Here is an 18904-nt window from a genome sequence, read left to right as displayed (position 1 = left end):
ATTCCAGAAATAAACAATTTATAAGTTTTCAACTCCATGCCATTCTCAGTAACATGATGAAATCTCACACTAACCACTCTGCCCACCTCGGATGTGATATGCTTTGTCCAGCATATCAACATTGTATATACTACCTGATTATCAGATCAAAACAACATCATATATATAGGGTTCCATACTATCTGAGGTTTTCGGCATCCACTGGGGGTCTTGGAATGTATCCTCCTTGGGTAAGGATGGACTGCTATACGCCATCTGATGGATATGTTACACTTAATAGAGATTATATTTATATATAGCTATACTTTTAAATATATTAAATTATATTTAGAATTGACATTACAAAAAATCTCTAAAGTTACTGCAATGTCCAACACTCTAGTTTAGCAATATGTGGATATTGAGCACTTGAATGGGACTAGTCCAAATCCACATGTGCTGTAAATGTCAAATATATACCAGATACCAGATAGTGAAGACTTTAGAAGGAAAATAACAAGGTAAAACATATTGATGATTTATATGTATTTTTTTTTTTTTTTTTTTTTTTTTTTTTTTTTTTTTTTTTTTTTTTTGAGACGGAGTCTCGCTCTGTCGCCCAGGCTGCAGTGCAGTGGCCGGATCTCAGCTCACTGCAAGCTCCGCCTCCCGGGTTCCCGCCATTCTCCTGCCTCAGCCTCCCGAGTAGCTGGGACTACAGGCGCCCGCCACCTCGCCCAGCTAGTTTTTTGTATTTTTTTAGTAGAGACGGGGTTTCACCGTGTTAGCCAGGATGGTCTCAATCTCCCGACCTCGTGATCCGCCCGTCTTGGCCTCCCAAAGTGCTGGGATTACAGGCTCGAGCCGATTTATATGTATTTTTTATTTTATCTTGGTTTTGAGGCAGGGTCTCATTCTGTCACCTAGGTTGGAATGGTGTGGCACAATCACAGCCCATTTATTGATTACAGCTCACTGCAGCCTCTAACTCCTGGGTTCGAGCAATTCTCCTACCTCAGCTTCCCAAATTGCTAAGACCACAGGCATACGCCACCATGTCTGGCTAATTTTTTTTTGGTGGTGGTGGTTGTTTTTTAGAGATGGGATCTCATTAAGTTGCTCAGGCTTATCTCAAACTCCTGGGCTCAAGCAGTCCTCCTGCCTCAGCCTTCCAATTCCAAAGTGCTGAGATTACAGGCATGAACCACCACTGTCAGGGCCTGACCATGACTTTTATATTGAATACACTTTGAAATAATATTTTGGCCATATTGGGTTAAATAAAAGACATTAAAATCAATTGCATGTGTTTCTTTTTCCTTTTTTTTAATGTGACTACGAAAGTATTTAAAATGTTTACTAAAATATGTGGCCTTGCATACCATTCTATACTTTCAAAATTTGACTACTAGAAAATTTTAAATTCCATATGTAGCTTGAATTACAATTATTTTAGACAGTGCTATTTTAATCCTGAGAATTTCAGATACAATGCCCATTTCTAGGAACTTCATTTCTGCCCCATCTCTGCTCTAGACAGATAAGGAGCACACAGGAGATGCTGAATGATTTGGTCAATGCACACATGGATACTGATACAATTTGGCTGTGTCTCCACCCAAATCTCATCTTGAATTGTAGCTCCCATGTGTTGTGGGAGAGACCCAGTGTGAGATAATTGAATCACGGAGGCCACTGCCCCTATACTGTTTTCGTGGCATTAAGTCTCACAGGATCTAATGATTTTATAAGGGGTTTCCCTTTTCTCTTGGCATTCATTCACTCTTTGTCTGTCACCATGTAAGACACGCCTTTCGCCTTCCGCCATGACTGTGAGGCCTCCCCAGCTATGTGGAACTGAGTCCATTAAACCTCTTTTTCTTTATAAATTACCCAGTCTCAGGAATGTCTTTATCAGCAGTGTGAAAATGGACTACTAAAGATATGCATGGAGAAGATGGGGGCACTTAGGAATCTGGCTGGCTCCACCCCTTGCTGGAATGGGGAACACTGGGGAGCAGCTGTTGAATGGGGCTCTGTTAGAAAGTTGCCGAGTAACAAATGAGAATGTTCACATAACCTGAAAAAAAATTCCAAGTAGAGAGAAATTCCAACTTACACGAGCCATGATTTTAGAATTGCAAGAACCGGGTCAATTTTCCTCAAGGTTCATTTACTTCAGAAGCAGCGTCCACAGATGCCAGAGCTGGAGAAAGAACGCATAAAATCATGAGAACAGAATTGCCTCAGAGTTTCCAAATTTTAAAAACCGATACTATTACTCCATTCCTATATGCAACTCCCACCCCCAACATACAGACAAGTTTTGATAGGTAAGAGGTAGTTTAGACAAAGATGTCCTCCCCAAAACCACAGCGAAATCAGCTCAGCTGCACAAGGAATTGCAGAGCAGAGACTCTGCAGCATCAAAGCGTATGTCTAGACAGGTCAGCAGGAGGGCTGCCAGTTGGTCCCCAGCTCCGACCCCAGGGCAGGCTGGTTTGGACCACAGAATGGGTTGCGCAGACCTGTCCTGAACAGATCCTCCTCCCTCCATCCCCACCTTCCCAGCTGAAAAGGGGTTACACCATCTAAACCAAAACTCTCCTTCTTGGCCTTAGGAATCTGGCTGGCCTCCCCAAACATGAAGACAGAATATAGCATAGACAAGAATTGCCCAAACTTTGCTCAAATTGGAATCACCTGGATATCTTTAAACTATACTGTTGCCTGGCTCCCACCTTTAAACACACTGATTTAATTAGTGTGACGTGGGATTTAGGATTTTTTTAATTACCTCTTCCTCCCATGGGTGTTTCTAATGGGCAGCAAAGTTTGGTAGTCAAACTTGAGTATGCATCAGAATCACCCAGAGGGCTTGTTAAAACACAACTTGCTAGGTCTCACTGCTAGAGTTTGGCATTCAGTAGGTTTGGGATTGGACTTGAGAATTTGCATTTCTAAAAAGTTTCCAGGTGATGCTGCTGCTGCTGGTCCAGATGCCACACTTTGAGAACCACAGGTATAAAACACCTGTAGAAACGCTATATAGCAGCCTTGATTATGGCAAGACCGCAGGTGCACATTGGGATCCCTTCCCCAAGGCTTAACTCAGAGCTCTCTGCTCCTTATTTTCCTATTCAGGATCAATATTGCCTGCATGATCTCAATTACCAAGCAATCTTTCTTGGTACTCAGACTTAAAGAAGTAAATTTATGAAACCTGAGCATGGATAATGTTCTAGAAGGTAGAAACAGGCTGGGTGCAGTGGCTCATGCATGTAGTCCCAGCACTTTGGGAGGCCCAGATGGGAGGATTGTTTGATGCCAGGAATTGAAAACCAGCCTGGACAACATAGTAAGAGTCTGTCTCTGACAAAAAAAATTTTTTTTAATTAGCTGGGTGTGTTGGCACCTGCCTATATCCCTAGCTACTTGGGAGGCTGAGGCAAGAGAACTGCTTGAGCCCAGGAGTTCAGGGCTGCAGTGAGCTATGATCTTTCCACCGCACTCCAGCCTGGGTGACAGAGTAAGACCTTGAACAAAATAGGAAAAGGAAAAAGAAAGAACCTATCAGCTTATCAGTTAAAATATACTAGTAACTAGAGAGCATATTGAAGGAACTGTATTGGCAGATTTGAAAAAGTTATGACGCCTCATAATTACTAAGCTGTTGGGGAAATGGATACTCAATGATATGATGTAGAAATAATGAAATAATTTGTGGATAGAAAGTGTTTAAAATGGGACCAAAAAAGCTGGAAAGAACCTAAATATCCTTCAGCAATGTTAAATAAATTACCATGCATTCACACAATGGAAAATTAAACAGCCGAGTGCAGTGGCTCATGCCTGTAATCCCAGAACTCTGGGAGGTCAAGGCAGGTAACCGCTTAGTAAGTCCAGGAGTTCAAGACCAGCCTGGCCAACATGGCAAAACTCCATCTCTACAAAAAATTAGCCGGGCATGGTGGTGCAAACCTGTGGTCTCAGCTCCCTGGGAGGCTAAGGTGAGAGGATCGCCTGAGCCCAGGAGGTTGAGGCTGCAATGAACCATGTTCATGCCACTGAACTCCAGCCTGGGCAGCAGAGCGATACCCTGTTTTGTTTTGTTTTGTTTTTTAAAAAAAGAAAGAAAGAAAGAAAAGAAAAATAGCCGGGCGCGGTGGCTCAAGCCTGTAATCCCAGCACTTTGGGAGGCCGAGATGGGCGGATCACGAGGTCAGGAGTTCGAGACCATCCTGGCTAACACGGTGAAACCCCGTCTCTACTAAAAAATACGAAAAACTAGCCGGGCGAGGTGGCGGGCGCCTGTAGTCCTGGCTACTCGGGAGGCTGAGGCAGGAGAATGGCGTAAAAACCCGGGAGGCGGAGCTTGCAGTGAGCTGAGATCCGGCCACTGCACTCCAGCCTGGGCGACACAGCGAGACTCCGTCTCAAAAAAAAAAAAAAAAAAAAAAAAGAAAGAAAAGAAAAATAAACACCCATTAAAAATGAAGATAAAATTCATATTTGATGTCATGGGAAGACAGTCACTACATATTGTTAGGTGAAGAAGACAGGTTAGAAAATATGATTGTAATGTAACTGTATTTTGGCAGGTAAACTACATACACATGTTTATATGCATATATGTATATGCATTTGTATAAAAAGATCTGTGAGTTGGAATAAAATTTTATTGTTACCTCTACTTGATGGTATCCCAGTCCTAGGTGATATTTATTTGTTCTTCCCTGGAGTCTTTACATTTTTTTTAAGGCAGGATTTTGCTCTGTGACCCAGGCTAAAGTGCAATCTCGGATCTCAGCTCACTGCAGCCTCCACTTCCAGGGCTCAAGCAATCCTCCTACCTCAGCCTTTGGAGTAGCTGGGACTAAAAGCACATGCCACCACCCTGGCTAATTTTTGTATTTTTTGCCAGTCTATGTTGCCTAGCCTGTTCTCAAACTCCTGGACTCAAGTGATCCACCTGCCTCCACCTCTCAAAGTGCTGGGATTACAGGCTTGAGCCACTGCACCTGGCCTGAATTTTTTAATTAAAAATTTGTATTGCTTATACCTGAACAATAACTCAAAACAGCTATGCAAGGAATATCACAAAAAGCTCCAACAGTTCTATCCCTGCTACTATGCCCCTATCTTCCAAATCTAGAGGCAACAATTTTTACCTCTATTAACTGTTCCTTTTGGTATTTAAACTCCATACATTTAAAAACCATGCTAATACTTTTACTTCTGAATTTTTAGTTGTAATCATTATATATTCCCTTACTACTATGGCAGGCACAGTTTTAGCTATCTTTTACCTACTCATCTCCCACCCACATATGCACAGTTACAGTCCCTTTGTCCTTTCAATATGATTTTTTTTTTTTTTTTTTTGAGACAGAGTTTCACTCTGTCACCCAGGCTGTAGTGCAGTGGCACAATCTCAGCTCACTGCAACCTCCGCCTCCTGGATTCAAGTGATTCTCCGCCTGTCCCACCCTCCCAAGTAGCTGGGATTACAGGTGCACACCACCATGCTCAGCTAATTTTTGTGTTTTTTGTAGAGATGGGGTTTCACCATGTTGGCCAGGCTGGTGTCGAACTCCTGGGCTCAGGTGATCCACCAGCCTCGGCCTCCCAAAGTGTTGGGATTATAGGTGTGAGCCACTGCACCCAGCCTCAATATGATTTTATTCTATTTCAGAGTAAATCAGTTTTTAAATTCAGTTTATATTATTGCGACTAAACATTGTTACCAACTGAACTATGTAGTATACTCAGGTTATTCTGCCTTCTTTGCATAATACTTTTTTTCTGAGATTAAAATGATCTTGTTTTTTGTAAGTTTAGTTTTCGAAGAAATTGTCATTAATTCATTTCCCCGAATCATGTAATTGAGGGATGAAGCTCCTGGTATAAAATAGCACAGCTGGCCGGGCACGGTGGCTCGTGCCTGTAATCCCAGCACTTTGGGAGGCCAAGGCGGGTGGATCATGAGGTCAGGAGATCAAGATCATCCTGGCTAAAACAGTGAAACCCCGTCTCCACTAAAAATACAAAAAATTAACCGAGCATGGTAGCACATGCCTGTAGTCCCAGCTATTGGGGAGGCTGAGGCAGGAGAATCGCTTGAACCCAGAAGGGGGAGGTTGCAGTGAGCCAAGATCGCACCACTGCACTCCATCCAGCCTGGGTGACAGAGCAAGACTCCATCTCAACATAAAAAATAAAAAATAAAATAGCACAGTTGTCTATTTTATATTCTGAGAATGAAAATCAATCCTTCAGAAATACAGTCAAATACTTCAAATACCTGTATCCCACCTGGCAAAAGTCAATTCCTAAATGTGCCTATTGCTGAAATTCGCATGACTCTGAGGTGAAAAGTTGATCAAGTTATAGGAGCCAGAAACCCTCCTGAAGGAATTGCTTGGGCAGTTTTGAATAGTCCTGCCCAATAAGTGATTTCTCAAATAATTTACAAAACATCCATAAAATGGAATACTAAGGTAATCACTAAATGCTAAATTTTAGAAAACAGTTAAGGAAAGGAAAATATTCAAGATACACTGAAAGAAAAAAAAACAGATTACAACACGATATATGATTAGATTTTTTAGACCATTAAAGGGAAACAGACTTGAACAGATGAAAAAAACTCCTAAAATTTCAATTCTGAGATTTTAAAATTAATTTTAAAATCAGATTTAAATCTCAACTTAACTGAAATTTCCATAATCTAAAGAACTAAATATTTGGAAGGTTTGTCAAACCAGAAGTGGATCATTGGGATGTCACTTTTCTCCATACATCCATGGAGTTATAATCCACAACAGCAGTGAATTCCTCTTTTAAACTTAGTTTAGACTTAGTTTAAAAGAGGTCTTAGTTTCTTTCAAATTTTCTATGAGTCTTAGCCTATTCTTCAGAGATAAAACCACCAGCTGGGTATGGTGGCTCACATCCGTAATCCAGCACTTTGTGAAGCTGAGGCGGGTGAATTGTCTGAGGTCAGGAGTTTGAGACCAGCTTGGTCAACATAGTGAAACCCTGTCTCTACTAAAAATACAAAAATTAGCCGGACGTGGTGGCAGGTGCCCGTAATCCCAGCTATTTGGAAGGCTGAGGCAGGAGAATAGCTTGAACCCGGGAGGTGGAGGTTGCAGTGGGCCAAGATCGCGCCATTGCACTCCAGCCTGGGCAATAAGAGCGAAACTCCACCTCAAAAAAAAAAAAAAAAAAAAAAAGAAAGAAATAAAACCACACACAAAACCACACAGGCTTGTAGAAATATTTTGGGAAAATATGCTCTAAAACATTAATAATGATTATTTCTGGACATTGGGACCATTGATCATTTTAATTTTCTTTATAGGTTCCGTAGTTACTAATATTTCACAAGCTTGTATTAATTCTATCATCAGAAATATTTTAAAAAGCTATTCCAAAAAATTTTAAATGACTGGGAAGATAGGCTACCTTAAAGTCATTAAGAAAATTGGGAGCCAGGTGCAGTGGCTCATGCCTGCAATCCCAGCACTTTGGGAAGCTGAGGTGGGTGGATCACTTGAGGTCAGGAGTTCAAGACCAGCCTGACCAACATGGTGAAACCTCGTCTCTACTAAATACAAAAAATTAGCCGGTCATGGTGGTGGGCACCTGTAATCCCAGCTACTTGGGAGTCTGAGGCAGGAGAATCTCTTGAACCCCAGCGAGGTCGCAGTGAACTGAGATTTCAGCATTGCACTCCAACCTGGGCAACAAAAGTGAAAACTCTGTCTCAGAAAAAAAAAAAGAAAAGAAAATTGTGACTAAACACGCCCTGCACAAATGGTGACAACAAGGAAATCAGTGTGACTGAAAAAATAATTTCTACCAGTTCCTGAGTATTGTATCTCATCAAGACCCTGAAATAGTTCTGTGAAGGATTACAATCCTGGTTCATGTCATTTCCAAAGTGATTAAGAGCCAGTAAGAATGGCAGACAAGAACAAATGCTCGTTTCACAGCAGCTACTTAATAACTTGCATTTACCCCTCCTCCGCTCCAATAAATATCATTAAATACCTAGCGATTTAATATTTAAATATTACATTGTTGCAAAATAACTTAAAAATCTTTATTGTAGTAGTCAAGATTCATATGTAACAACAATTTGTTGACGACTCTTATTTACAACAATACTTCTCAATATGACATTATACTTTTTTCTTATGACTAAATATAAACACAATTCTTATTATTGCATAACATTCCATGACATGGATGGAGTGTGATTTAACTATTTCCATATTGCCAGATATTAATTTTATAAAAGAACATCCCAAAAGTCACTCCCAGTTATGTCATTTCTAGACAGCGAGAATCAATGTTGTTGGAGCTTATATAACTCCGATAATACCATGCAATGACAGGCTTCCTCGCTCCCCTGCAAAAATTAACCATTTACAAATACATACGACAATTCTGGATATAATCTTAAAATATCTTTGTTGCCCTGAAAGCTCATAAACAGAGTCCAAAGACTTATGTTACCAATCCCTGTTCTGGTCCACTGGAGGGTCTGGCTCATTTTCCTGCTTGCAAGCATCCATCATAATTCCCTTCATATTTGCATTGCTCTTGGGAATACACAAAGCTGACAGGGAATGACTGAGCATCATCATTTTAATACCAGTGGCTAGGATGAATTAAGGACTCACTATGTGCCAGGCACTCTCCTAAAAGCTTCAAAAATATTAATTCATGTCATCTTCAAAACAACACCGTGAAGTATACACTATTACAATTATGAGGAAACTGAAGCACAGATTGCTTAAACTCGTTTAGCTTTAAGTGGCAGTCAGGATTCAAATCCACTTAATCTAGGCTCGAAATACTTAATCACTACACTACACCTCTCTCAGTCGATCTAAAGATATACCCAAAATAAACTCACGCTGCCAAACCTCAAATCACATCTGGCTGGTATCAAAAACTTCTACCCACGAATTTCCTGGAAAAAAAGAAATCATCTTTCTACCCCGGAATCATTAAAACATATCTAAACCCCAGAAACCTCCTTAACAAAAACAAAGTATGAACATTAATCTCAAGCAAGGGTATTTCCATATCATCAAAATCCTTAGAAAAACAGCGCTCACGAGTAACTGAACATAGAGCTCACAGTTAACTAACCACGTAACTAACTATAGAACAGCATGAAGTAGGCACTAAAAAAGGGACATCTATTAATTAGGTCCCCTGTCGTTAACCAGGTAGGGAAATCCTAAGGCCCAAATCAATGAATAAATAGATCATTCTCAAGCAGGATTTTAAACGGAAGGAAGTCGAATGCATTTCACAGAAACAAAGCAGCAGCACGAACTCACACGGAACCGGCTTTTAGAAGAGCAGCAGCGATTCGTTTCTCCTTCTCAGGCGCCTCCTCTGGAAACCGGCAGGGCTGGGGAAGCAGGCACAGTTCAGGACACCCCAGGCTTTTCTTGATTGGAACTCCCCCTCCACGCTTCCCTGGCCCCAGCGAACCGCCACCTGCATGCACAAATGGAAACGACAGGGCAGAGGATCCGCAGTCACCCGCGTCTGGGTTCGAAGTTCCGGGTACGCTGTAGTTCCATACCCAGTTGCCCACGCCCCGGGACCACCCACTGTGTCTTTTCGGAACTGTCCAGGTGTCCTCCCAGACCTCAGACACCCGCCCCAAATCTAGGTCCCAGCGTTTTGCAGGGGACCTTCATCTTGGGGCGTTCACCTGTGACTTCCCTCTTGGACCTTTTCGCTACGGCCGAGCCTAAGTGGCTGAAGAGCGGAAGAGGATGCGCGGGGCCTGGGTCTCCAATTGCACCATAGGCCGCACCCACGAACCGGGCCCGGCACAATTACTGCCGTCCGGGCCTCCAGGCCTCAGGGCTGCAGAAGCTCAGTCCCGGGAAAAAACGCACAGCGGCCTGAGGCTCCATAGGAACCTTTTCTCCCCCTCCGGTCCTGCCTGCAAAATAACCCACCCCGCGCTCTTTTCCCTCAGAAAAGCAGCGGCAACAGCGGCGCCCGGCTCCCAGCTCCGGCCTCACCGGACTCCCAGGACCGTCCAGCCCTGTAGTCAGAAGCGCCAGAATACGGGAGAGCGCCTGTCTCGGTCTCGAATGCGCAAGCGCGCGGGGGGCGGAGGCAAGTCCCGCGGCTGCTCCGGAGCGGGAGGGGCGCGTGGGGCAGGGTCTCGGCAGGGATAGTGCGGCGGGGGAGGTGCACCCAGAGGGGCCGTAGTGTCCGTTGCCTCAGGCCTCTACCTCTAATGGGGGCCCCGTGACTGACCAGTGCCATTAAAGATAATCCGGGCCTGCTCCCCTGTGGACACTGCGGTCCAAAACTTAAAAAACCAACATTTCGGCTTTTTATTTTTCATTTGGTTCTCAGCTCGGCGCCAGGCGGAGGCTGCGAGCCCCGCCCCGCCCCGCCCCGCCCCGCCCCGCCCCCAGCGACGCCTCACTGGATCCTTTGGAAATCGGCTTCTGCCCGGAGTGCGCAAGCGCGCAGGGCGAACCTGGGGGCTCTTCAGGGAGCAAGGTAGACGCGTGGGGCCGCACCTGCCGAGGGGTTGGGAGATTTGGAGGTGGGTGGAGGTTGGCTACAGGATCCCGATGGGGATGGAGTGTCCAAACCTAGGCCTGTAGCCGTGACCCTGGCGGTGAGCTGGATGGAGGGAACCCCAGTGTGGCGAGCCTGGACCAAGGCGCGGCGCGTGCTCCCTGTGGTGTTTGCTGAGCGACGGCCGCCGCGCCCCCGCGCACCTGGACCGAGTGCCTGGCCGCAGGCGGAGTAGTGTTTCCGGGCACGGGGGATGATGAGTGCGCGTGTGCCGTTCTCCTGCAGGGGATTGTGATGGTGCCGCAGAGAAAGCTGCGCGGTGGTGCCTGACTCTGACGCCGGCTGTAGGGGTCTCTGGGATCTGTGCGGTTTGTGTCTGCGTTTGTGACGTACCTGAGATCGGATCTGTGACTGTGGCTCTGCCTCGTCCCGTGTTATTTCCAGAATGCTTTTGCTAGGGCAGCGCTTCTGGTTCTGGTTTTCCATGGAGACGGTTTGTGGGTCTCTACGAAACTGAGTGTTGGGATTTTGATTATCTGCATCTGGCCCTTGTGTACCCTCAGGACTGTGGTGTTAGGCAAGTAAAACAATTGCAGGAAAAAAAATTGGAAAGGAATAAGGTTGCTGTGACTTCCAAATGATGGACTTGTAGGACTGTGTCAGAAAATTGAAATGAATAGGACACCATGAAACGGGAGAGGCATTTTATTTTCTTCCGTACCTGGACTTGGAATATTCTAACAAATGAGATTTGTTTTTTCTCCTTTGTTCCTAGATGAACTCTTGGATAAATTCAATGTCTCCAAGCATTCTGGTCTCAAACTCCTGACCTCAGGTGATCCTGAGACCATCCTGGCCAACATGGTGAAACCGTGTCTCTGCTAGAAATAAAAGTAGCTGGGCGTGGTAGCGTGTGTCTGTAATCCCAGCTACTGGGGAGGCTGAGGCAGGAGAAGAGCTTCAACCAGAGAGTCAGAGGTTGCAGTGAGCCGAGATCACACCGCTGCACTTAAGCCTGGCGACAGAGCGAGACTCCATCAAAAAAAAAAAAAAAAAAAAAAAATCAAAAATTAGCTGGGCATGGTGGCACATGCCTGTAATCCCAGCTACCCAGGAGGCTGAGACAGGAGAATCGCTTGAACCCAGGAGGTGGAGGTTACAGTGAGCCGAGATCGCAACACTATACTCCAACCTGGGCGACAGAGCAAGACTCCATCTCAAAAAAAAAAAAAAAAAAGATTGTTGACTCAAGAGTCATGGAGGTATGACCTGGCAGTCAGCATTTGGGGACTTGCAAATGTCTGTGCATGGCCGAAGTGTGGGGTGCCTTTAGGGAGTGAGGAGGGGAACTACAGGGGTAAACAAAGGCTAGATTTTCAAAGACCCTGAATGGCAAGCACAGGAACTTGAACTTCATTCTGTAAGTAATGGGGAGCAGGAATTAAACAGGGGAGGGCTGGGTTCATATTTATGCTTCCGAAACATCACAATGATCTTGATAGAGAGAGTGCGAAGTAGAGACAGGACCACTGGGCATCTAGATCATGGTTAGCCTGGGCATGGCTATCCCTGAGAACTTATAGGCTCTTATCAGCCTCTTTAAATAAGCATGATGGCGTCACAGTCTTTGATCTGCAGATCTCTGAGGCTGCAGCATTTCCACTGGCATGAGGCTGAAACTTCGGTATATGATTCACAGTTCAAGGTCCTCCAGCTGTATCCGTCTTTTCTTACTAAGTCCAGATGGACTCATCAGGGTTGGTGATATAAGAATTGGTCTGGCCACTTGATGTCTTCAAAGAAATGATGTTTCCAGCACTTGAATGCAACCATAGAGAAGATCCCATTGTCCACCGGGTTCTGTTGGCTGCTGACCCTTCGCTGTTCCACTTGGCTCCTAAAGGAGAGACACAGCTGCCCACTGCCCCATTGATGGACAGATGGGACTGGAGGTGTTCACTGATAGTGTCTGGGCTGCTTCTGTAGTCTATCTCACCCTCACCTCTCTGGGATGTTCCCTGCTCACTGGAAGGGAGAAAAGAGCAGGTGAGATTATTTGGATGGCTTTCCATAGCTGGCTGTTGTCTCCAGAGCCTCACCCTTCTGGTAATTGACCATTTAATTTATTGCCTACTGAGACACCTTTAAAAGTCAAAGGAGTCCAGGTGCAGTGACTCACACCTGTAATCACAACACTTTGGGTGGATCACTTGAGGTCTGGAGTTCGAGACCAGCCTGGCCAACATGGTGAAACCCCATCTCTACTAAAAACACAAAAATTAGCCAGATGTGGTAGTACACGCCTGTAATCCCAGCTACTCAGGAGGCCGAGGCAGGAGAATTGCTTGAACCTGGGAGGCAGAGGTTCCAGTGAGCTGAGATCATGCCACTGCACTCCAGCCTGGGTAATAGAGTGAGACACCCTGATTCTCAAAAAAAAAAAAAAAAAAAAAAAAAGTCTCAGGCTGCGAGTGGTGGCTCATGCCTGTAATCCTGGCACTTTGGGAGGCCTAGGCAGGGGGATTGCTTGAGCTCAGGAGTTGGAGACCAGCCTGGGTAACATGAGATCCCATCTCTACAAAAAATTTTAAAAATTAGCCAGGCATGGTGGCATGCACCTGTAGTCCCAGCTACTCAGGAGGCTGAAGTGGGAGAATGGCTTGAGCCTAGGAAATTGAGGCTTCAGTGAGCTATGGTCATGCCACTGCACTCCAGACTGGGTAATAGAGTGAGACCCTGTCTCGGAAATAGAAAAATACAAATAAAATAGTCTCTAAGAAAGTTTAATACGGGAATTGAATAACAATTGTTTAAGTAAAAAAAAAAAAAAAAGTGCAAAAAATAGGAAGTACACTTAGATGCATACATGTGCTTGTGTGAGGATGGGATATCTGGAGTGAGATGCAAGAAAATGATTAAGTGGATTTCTGGGACTGGGGTAGAACTGAGGGACTGGTCAGAATAGGAGAGAAACCTACCTTTAATGTGACACCCTTTTTAACAGTTTGATTTGCTTTTGAAAAGAACTATGAACATGTCTTTTCACCAACTATAAAATTATTAGTAAGTATATGGAGAGGGATCTTGACAGGAATCTGATGTACTGTCCTATTCCATGAATTTTCCATTCCAGAAGCCCCATGGTCAGCTGGGCATTGCTAGTCAATGGGATGTGGCCTGGTACTGGGTCACTCTGATGCATTAGACATCTGCTTTGCTTCAATTACTGCAGGGTTGCCTTTGAAGACAGACAGAATTTCCATGCAAGGTACGTGATGCAGGACCAATGAATGATAAGCCTTCTCTTGGAGTAGGAGATGGGGCAGTTAGATCTCTGAGTGAACTCATAAACAGAGTCCTGGTCTGTGAGTGCTGGTTTCTTCTACAGTGATCTGTCCCAGGACTGCTGTGACCCCTGTGGGGAAGGAGCCCGCACAGCTGGTGTTGCTGTCTGGAGTAGAATCCTGTGCCCCACTCTTCTCATGTTTGGATATATCTAGTAAACCTCTTGTTTTAATAGCAAGACATTGAGCTGCTAACAACCCATAAAAGGTACAGCCTTACCTTGTTACAGCTCACGCCTGTAACCCCAGCACTTTGGGAGGCCAAAATAGGCGGGTCACCTGAGGTTGAGACTAGCCTGGCCGTTATGGTGAAACCCGTCTCTACTAAAAATACACAAATTAGCCAGGCATAGTGGCAGGTGCCTGTAATTCCAGCTACTTAGGAGGCTGAGGCAGGAGAATCGTTTGAACCCGGGTGGCGGAGGTTGCAGTGAGCCAAGATCATGCCACTGCACTCCAGCCTTGGCAACAGACTAAGCCTCTGTCTCAAAAAAAAAAAAAAAAAAAAAAAGAGGCACAGCCTTACCCGGCAGGATGTCAGTATGTGAGTAAATTCTTTGACTTGATTTCTCAAGTGGCTACAGAGTAGGGCAGAAATTGCCCTGCCTGTTTCACAGAACTGAGGCCCAGACATTTTCAGGGCAGAATTGCAGGGAGAAGAATGGCAGAGCTTGTTGGCTGGGACTTCTCCAGGGGAGGTGTTGCCTGTGCTGGGGACTTGGTGCTGTGGAAGCAGTTGGGAATTTCACTATGAGATCGAAGTGAAGTCATTATTGAGGCATAAATGGAGTGTAAGTGTGGCTTGTACCTGTACGTGCCAGCCCTGGCAAGAGTCTCCGGTCCAGTTGTAGGGGTGCCATAAGCAGTGAACAGCCTCTTTGGCCATGAGGTCCCATTTTTTCCGTTTCCCAGGTTGTTGGTGATGGTTAACTGGACCCAAGATGATGAGAGAGAAGGGAAGCAGGTCCCAGCCACACTCAGAGCTTTGACCTCTGGAGCTCAAAAGATGTGGGACTGTGTGTGCCTCCATGTAGGGAGGGCTCCTTGCACGCTGAAGCTCTTAGTTTACGATTGGGCATATCAATTAACTTGACCCAGTCAAAGTGAATCTCAGAGGTTTATTTTGGAATGCTAGGCAAAGGTGCTCTCCCTCTTGTACTGAAAGGGATATGTCCAGATAGGAGGCCTGGAACTGATGCAGTCATGAGGAAATTAGCCTCAAGTCAAAGCGAAAACACTGGCAAAGGGAGAGCTGAGTGTTCAGTGTTAAAACCTGATGACATAGTGAACATCTTGATCATGCCATACCCGAAGCTCCATTTATCTTTGGATTTTTTGGTTACAAAAGCCAAAAAAAAAAGTCATTGATTTTTTTTTCTAAATGAACTAGTTTTTACAATGGTTTTAGATTTATATAAGATTCAAAGATATGACAATTTCATACACCCACACCCAAGTTCCCCTAGTAGTAACATTTACCTTAATATGATACATTTGTTACAATTAAGCAATACTATCAAGAAACAGGGCTCATATCTGTAATTCCAGTGCTTTGGGAAGCTGAAGCAGGATGATAACTTGAGGCCAGGAGTTTGAGACCAGCCTGGGCAACATATCTAGACCCTGTCACTACAAATTTTTTTTTTTTTTTAATTAGCCAGGCATGGCTAGTCCTGTGGCTCATGCCTGTAATCCCACGACTTTGGGAGGCTGAAGTGGGCAGATCGCCTGAGCCCAGAAGTTTGAGATGAGCCCGGACAACATAGCAAAACCTTGTCTCTACTAAAAATACAGAAACAGCTGGACATAGTGACACGCACCTGTGGTCTCTGCTACTTGGGAGGCTGAGGCGGGAGGATTGCTTGAGCCCAGGAGGTGGAAGTTGCAGTGAGCCGAGATTGTGCTACTGCACTCCAGCCTGGATGACGCAGCAAGACTCTGTCTCTTAAAAAAAAAAAAAAAAATTAGGCATGGTGGCATGTACATGTACCTGTAATCCCAATACTTTGCAGGGCTGAGGTGGGCAGATCACAAGGTCAGGAGTTTGAGACCAACCTGGCCAATATGGTGAAACCTGCCTCTACTAAAAATACAAAAATTAGCCGGGTATGGTGCTGGGCACCTGTAGTCCCAGCTACTGGGGAGGCTGAGGCAGAAAACTGCTTGAACCCGGGGGAGCAGAGGTTGCAGTGAGCTGGGATTGCGCCACTGCACTCCAGCCTGGGTGACAGAGTGAGAGTCCGTCTCAAAAACAAAACAAAACAAAAAATTAAGTATGACATAGTGTTTACCAAGCAAATTTGGAGGGAACAGATAATCACCATTAAATGTTTATCAATTATTTCTATGAGATTAAATTAACTTTTCCAAAAATGGACAATGGTAGCATCCCAAAATTTTATGATACACTTTTATGTCTTTTGTGTCTTTTTGTGAAGCTATCTATAAAAATTACCAGTAATCAATTAAAATTAGAAGACAAGGAAAGAAAAGTGAATATTGAATAGGCAACTTAAATGAAAATTACCTAAAAGCATTGATGGACATAAACCTTGCCAGTAATTCCAAAAGTGAGTAGACTGTTACAGTTGAAACTTGTTTTTAATTAGAAGATACTAATCTGGGCCGAGCACGGTAGCTCACGCCTGTAATCCCAGCACTTTGGGATTACAAGGTGGGCGGATCATGAGGTCAGGAGTTTGAGACAAGCCTGGCCAACATGGTGAAACCCTATCTCTACTAAAAATACAAAAATTAGTGGTTTTGATAATTTACATAGCTTAAAAGGATCTTCCCACAAAACACTTAGTAATTAAAAAGGGGAATATAATTTTAGAATGGACAAACCTGGTCAACAATACTTTAATCAAGAGATAAAAGTTAGGATTACTGATGCCCTAATATGATGCACTATTAATAAAAAGGGAAAGGCTGGGGCGTGGTGGCTCATGCCTGTAATCCCAGCACTTTGGGAAGCCGAGGCAGGCAGATTACCTGAGGTCAGGAGTTTGAGACCAGCCTGGCCACTATGGTGAAACCCTATCTCTACTAAAAATACAAAAATTAGCTGGGCATGGTGGTGTGCACCTGTAGTCCCAGCTACTTTGGAGGCTGGGGCAGGAGCATTGCTTGAACTGGGAGGCAGAGGTTGCAGTGAGCTGAGATCGCATCACTGCACTCCAGCCTGGGCAACAGAGCAAAACTCCATCTGAAAAATAAAACTAAACTAAACTAAAATAAAATGGAAAAGCACTGTGTATATAGTACAGTATGGTATAATGTAGTACAGTATATGGGTGCCAAAGCATACATAATGTGAATCTAATAGGAAACATTAGAAAAGCTCAAATGGAATGATATTTTATAAAACAAATGGCCAGTATTTTCCAAAAATGTCAATGTCATAAACGACAAAAAAGACTGAGGAACTGCTCCACTATGCCTGGCCAAAAAAATTTTTTTAATAGAGTCGAGGTCTCACTATCTTGCCCAGACTGGTATCAAACTCCTGCCCTCAAACAATACACCAGCTGTGGCCTCCCAAAGCACTGGGATTACAGGCGTGAGCTACCATGCATGGCCTAAGTAATAGTTTTTAAAGGTAATTATCTCTGATTAATTTTTCAGTGTTTTTGAAGGGATCATTTTTTGAAGGGCCTTTCTAAAGGTCTTTCCCCATATCTAACATTCATAGGGTTTCTGATTAGTATGACTTACCTGATACTGAGTTAACTGAAAGTTATGATCAAAGTCTCTGCCACATTCCTTATATTCTCTGCATTTCTTTCCAGTGAAATTTCTCTGATGTTTCGTATGATTTGTGCAAAATGTAAAGGTGTTCCCACACATTTCATTAAGCTTATCACTGGCATGGATTCTTCCTTGTGGAGTAAAGTTTTCACATTTTGGCTTCATTCAGACTTTCTATAGCTTCAGGTTTGGCTTCATTCAAATTTTCTATGCCTCAGTGAACCAACTAGAAACATTTACATATTTACATATTCCTGTAAAATGAAGGTTACCATAGATGTTTTAAATTTAATTGAAATACTAAACAAAACATTTCATACTATTAAAAATGCCTGTAAAATTTCCATGTTCCCAATTGCACTGATGCATTTATGTCATTTCTCTTACTTATCTCAATCCTAACTGGCAAATCTAGTCTATATTACAAGTTGTTTCAAACCACTTTTAGATAAAGTCCACTTTCTGTTTAGCTCATTAATTTTTCTTTTTAAGTAATTCAAATTCATTGAATAAACAAATTGATTTATGTAATACGTTTCCAGTGTTAATTTTGGGTTTGTTACTTTTCTGCTTGAATGTTTATTTATTCAAATGAGCCACATACCTCAGGTTTTATTATGCAACACTCACTCTCTTTCATATCTAAATAGCCTATTATTTCAGATAGCATTTTTCACTTAATCCAAGAACTATATATGGTGGTGGTTATAAACTGCAAATTTTAAAAATTCGTCTTCTGTATCTACTTGTCTTATTTGTTTGTTTTTTTCAGATAAAGTCTCACTCTGTCGCCCAGGCTGGAGTGCAGTGGTGAGATCTCGGCTCACTGCTACCTCCATCTCCCAGGCTGAAGCAGTTCTCCTGCCTCAGCTTCCCGAGTAGCTGGGACAAGTGCACACCACCATACCTGCCTAATTTTTGTATTTTTAGTAGAGATGGGGTTTTGCCTTGTTGGCCAGCCTGGTCTCAAACTCCTGACCTGAAGTGATCCACCTGCCTCAGCCTCCCAAAGTGCTAAGATTAGAGGCGTGAGCCACCACACCCGTCTTGAGTTATTGTCAGAAAATGTACACTACTTTTTGAAACTTGCTTCAGATATATCACTTCTCATATCAACTTTAATCTAAAAAATTTACTTAATACATCCATTCAGTGTTTCCAGAGTGAATTTTCTGATTCAACTAAAATAAATTTAAATGAATGTTTCCTCATACTCACTATATTCTAATAATTTTCATTCCAGAATAAATTAT

At 43.6% G+C, this 18904-nt stretch overlaps 1 protein-coding gene across 1 annotated transcript in view; it reads right to left on the bottom strand.

Annotated features, from left to right (window-relative positions):
- The window catches only part of LOC112612194 (zinc finger protein 571), a 92714-nt gene extending 82308 nt beyond the window's left edge, over positions 1-10406 (bottom strand). The window contains exons 1-3 of the mRNA XM_025366388.1: positions 10044-10406; positions 9342-9504; positions 2099-2185 (exon numbers count right to left, since the gene is read on the bottom strand). Of these exons, the coding sequence (XP_025222173.1) occupies positions 2099-2107 (9 nt within the window). The 5' untranslated portion in view covers positions 2108-2185; positions 9342-9504; positions 10044-10406. The remainder of the gene's footprint in view (positions 1-2098; positions 2186-9341; positions 9505-10043) is intronic.
- Positions 10407-18904: the final 8498 nt, after the last annotated feature.

This window comes from Theropithecus gelada, chromosome 19 (assembly GCF_003255815.1).
Source record: "Theropithecus gelada isolate Dixy chromosome 19, Tgel_1.0, whole genome shotgun sequence".
Taxonomy (NCBI): domain Eukaryota; kingdom Metazoa; phylum Chordata; class Mammalia; order Primates; family Cercopithecidae; genus Theropithecus; species Theropithecus gelada.
The sequence above is the reverse complement of the archived record's forward strand: the minus strand, read 5'-3'. Positions and strand labels throughout refer to the sequence as shown.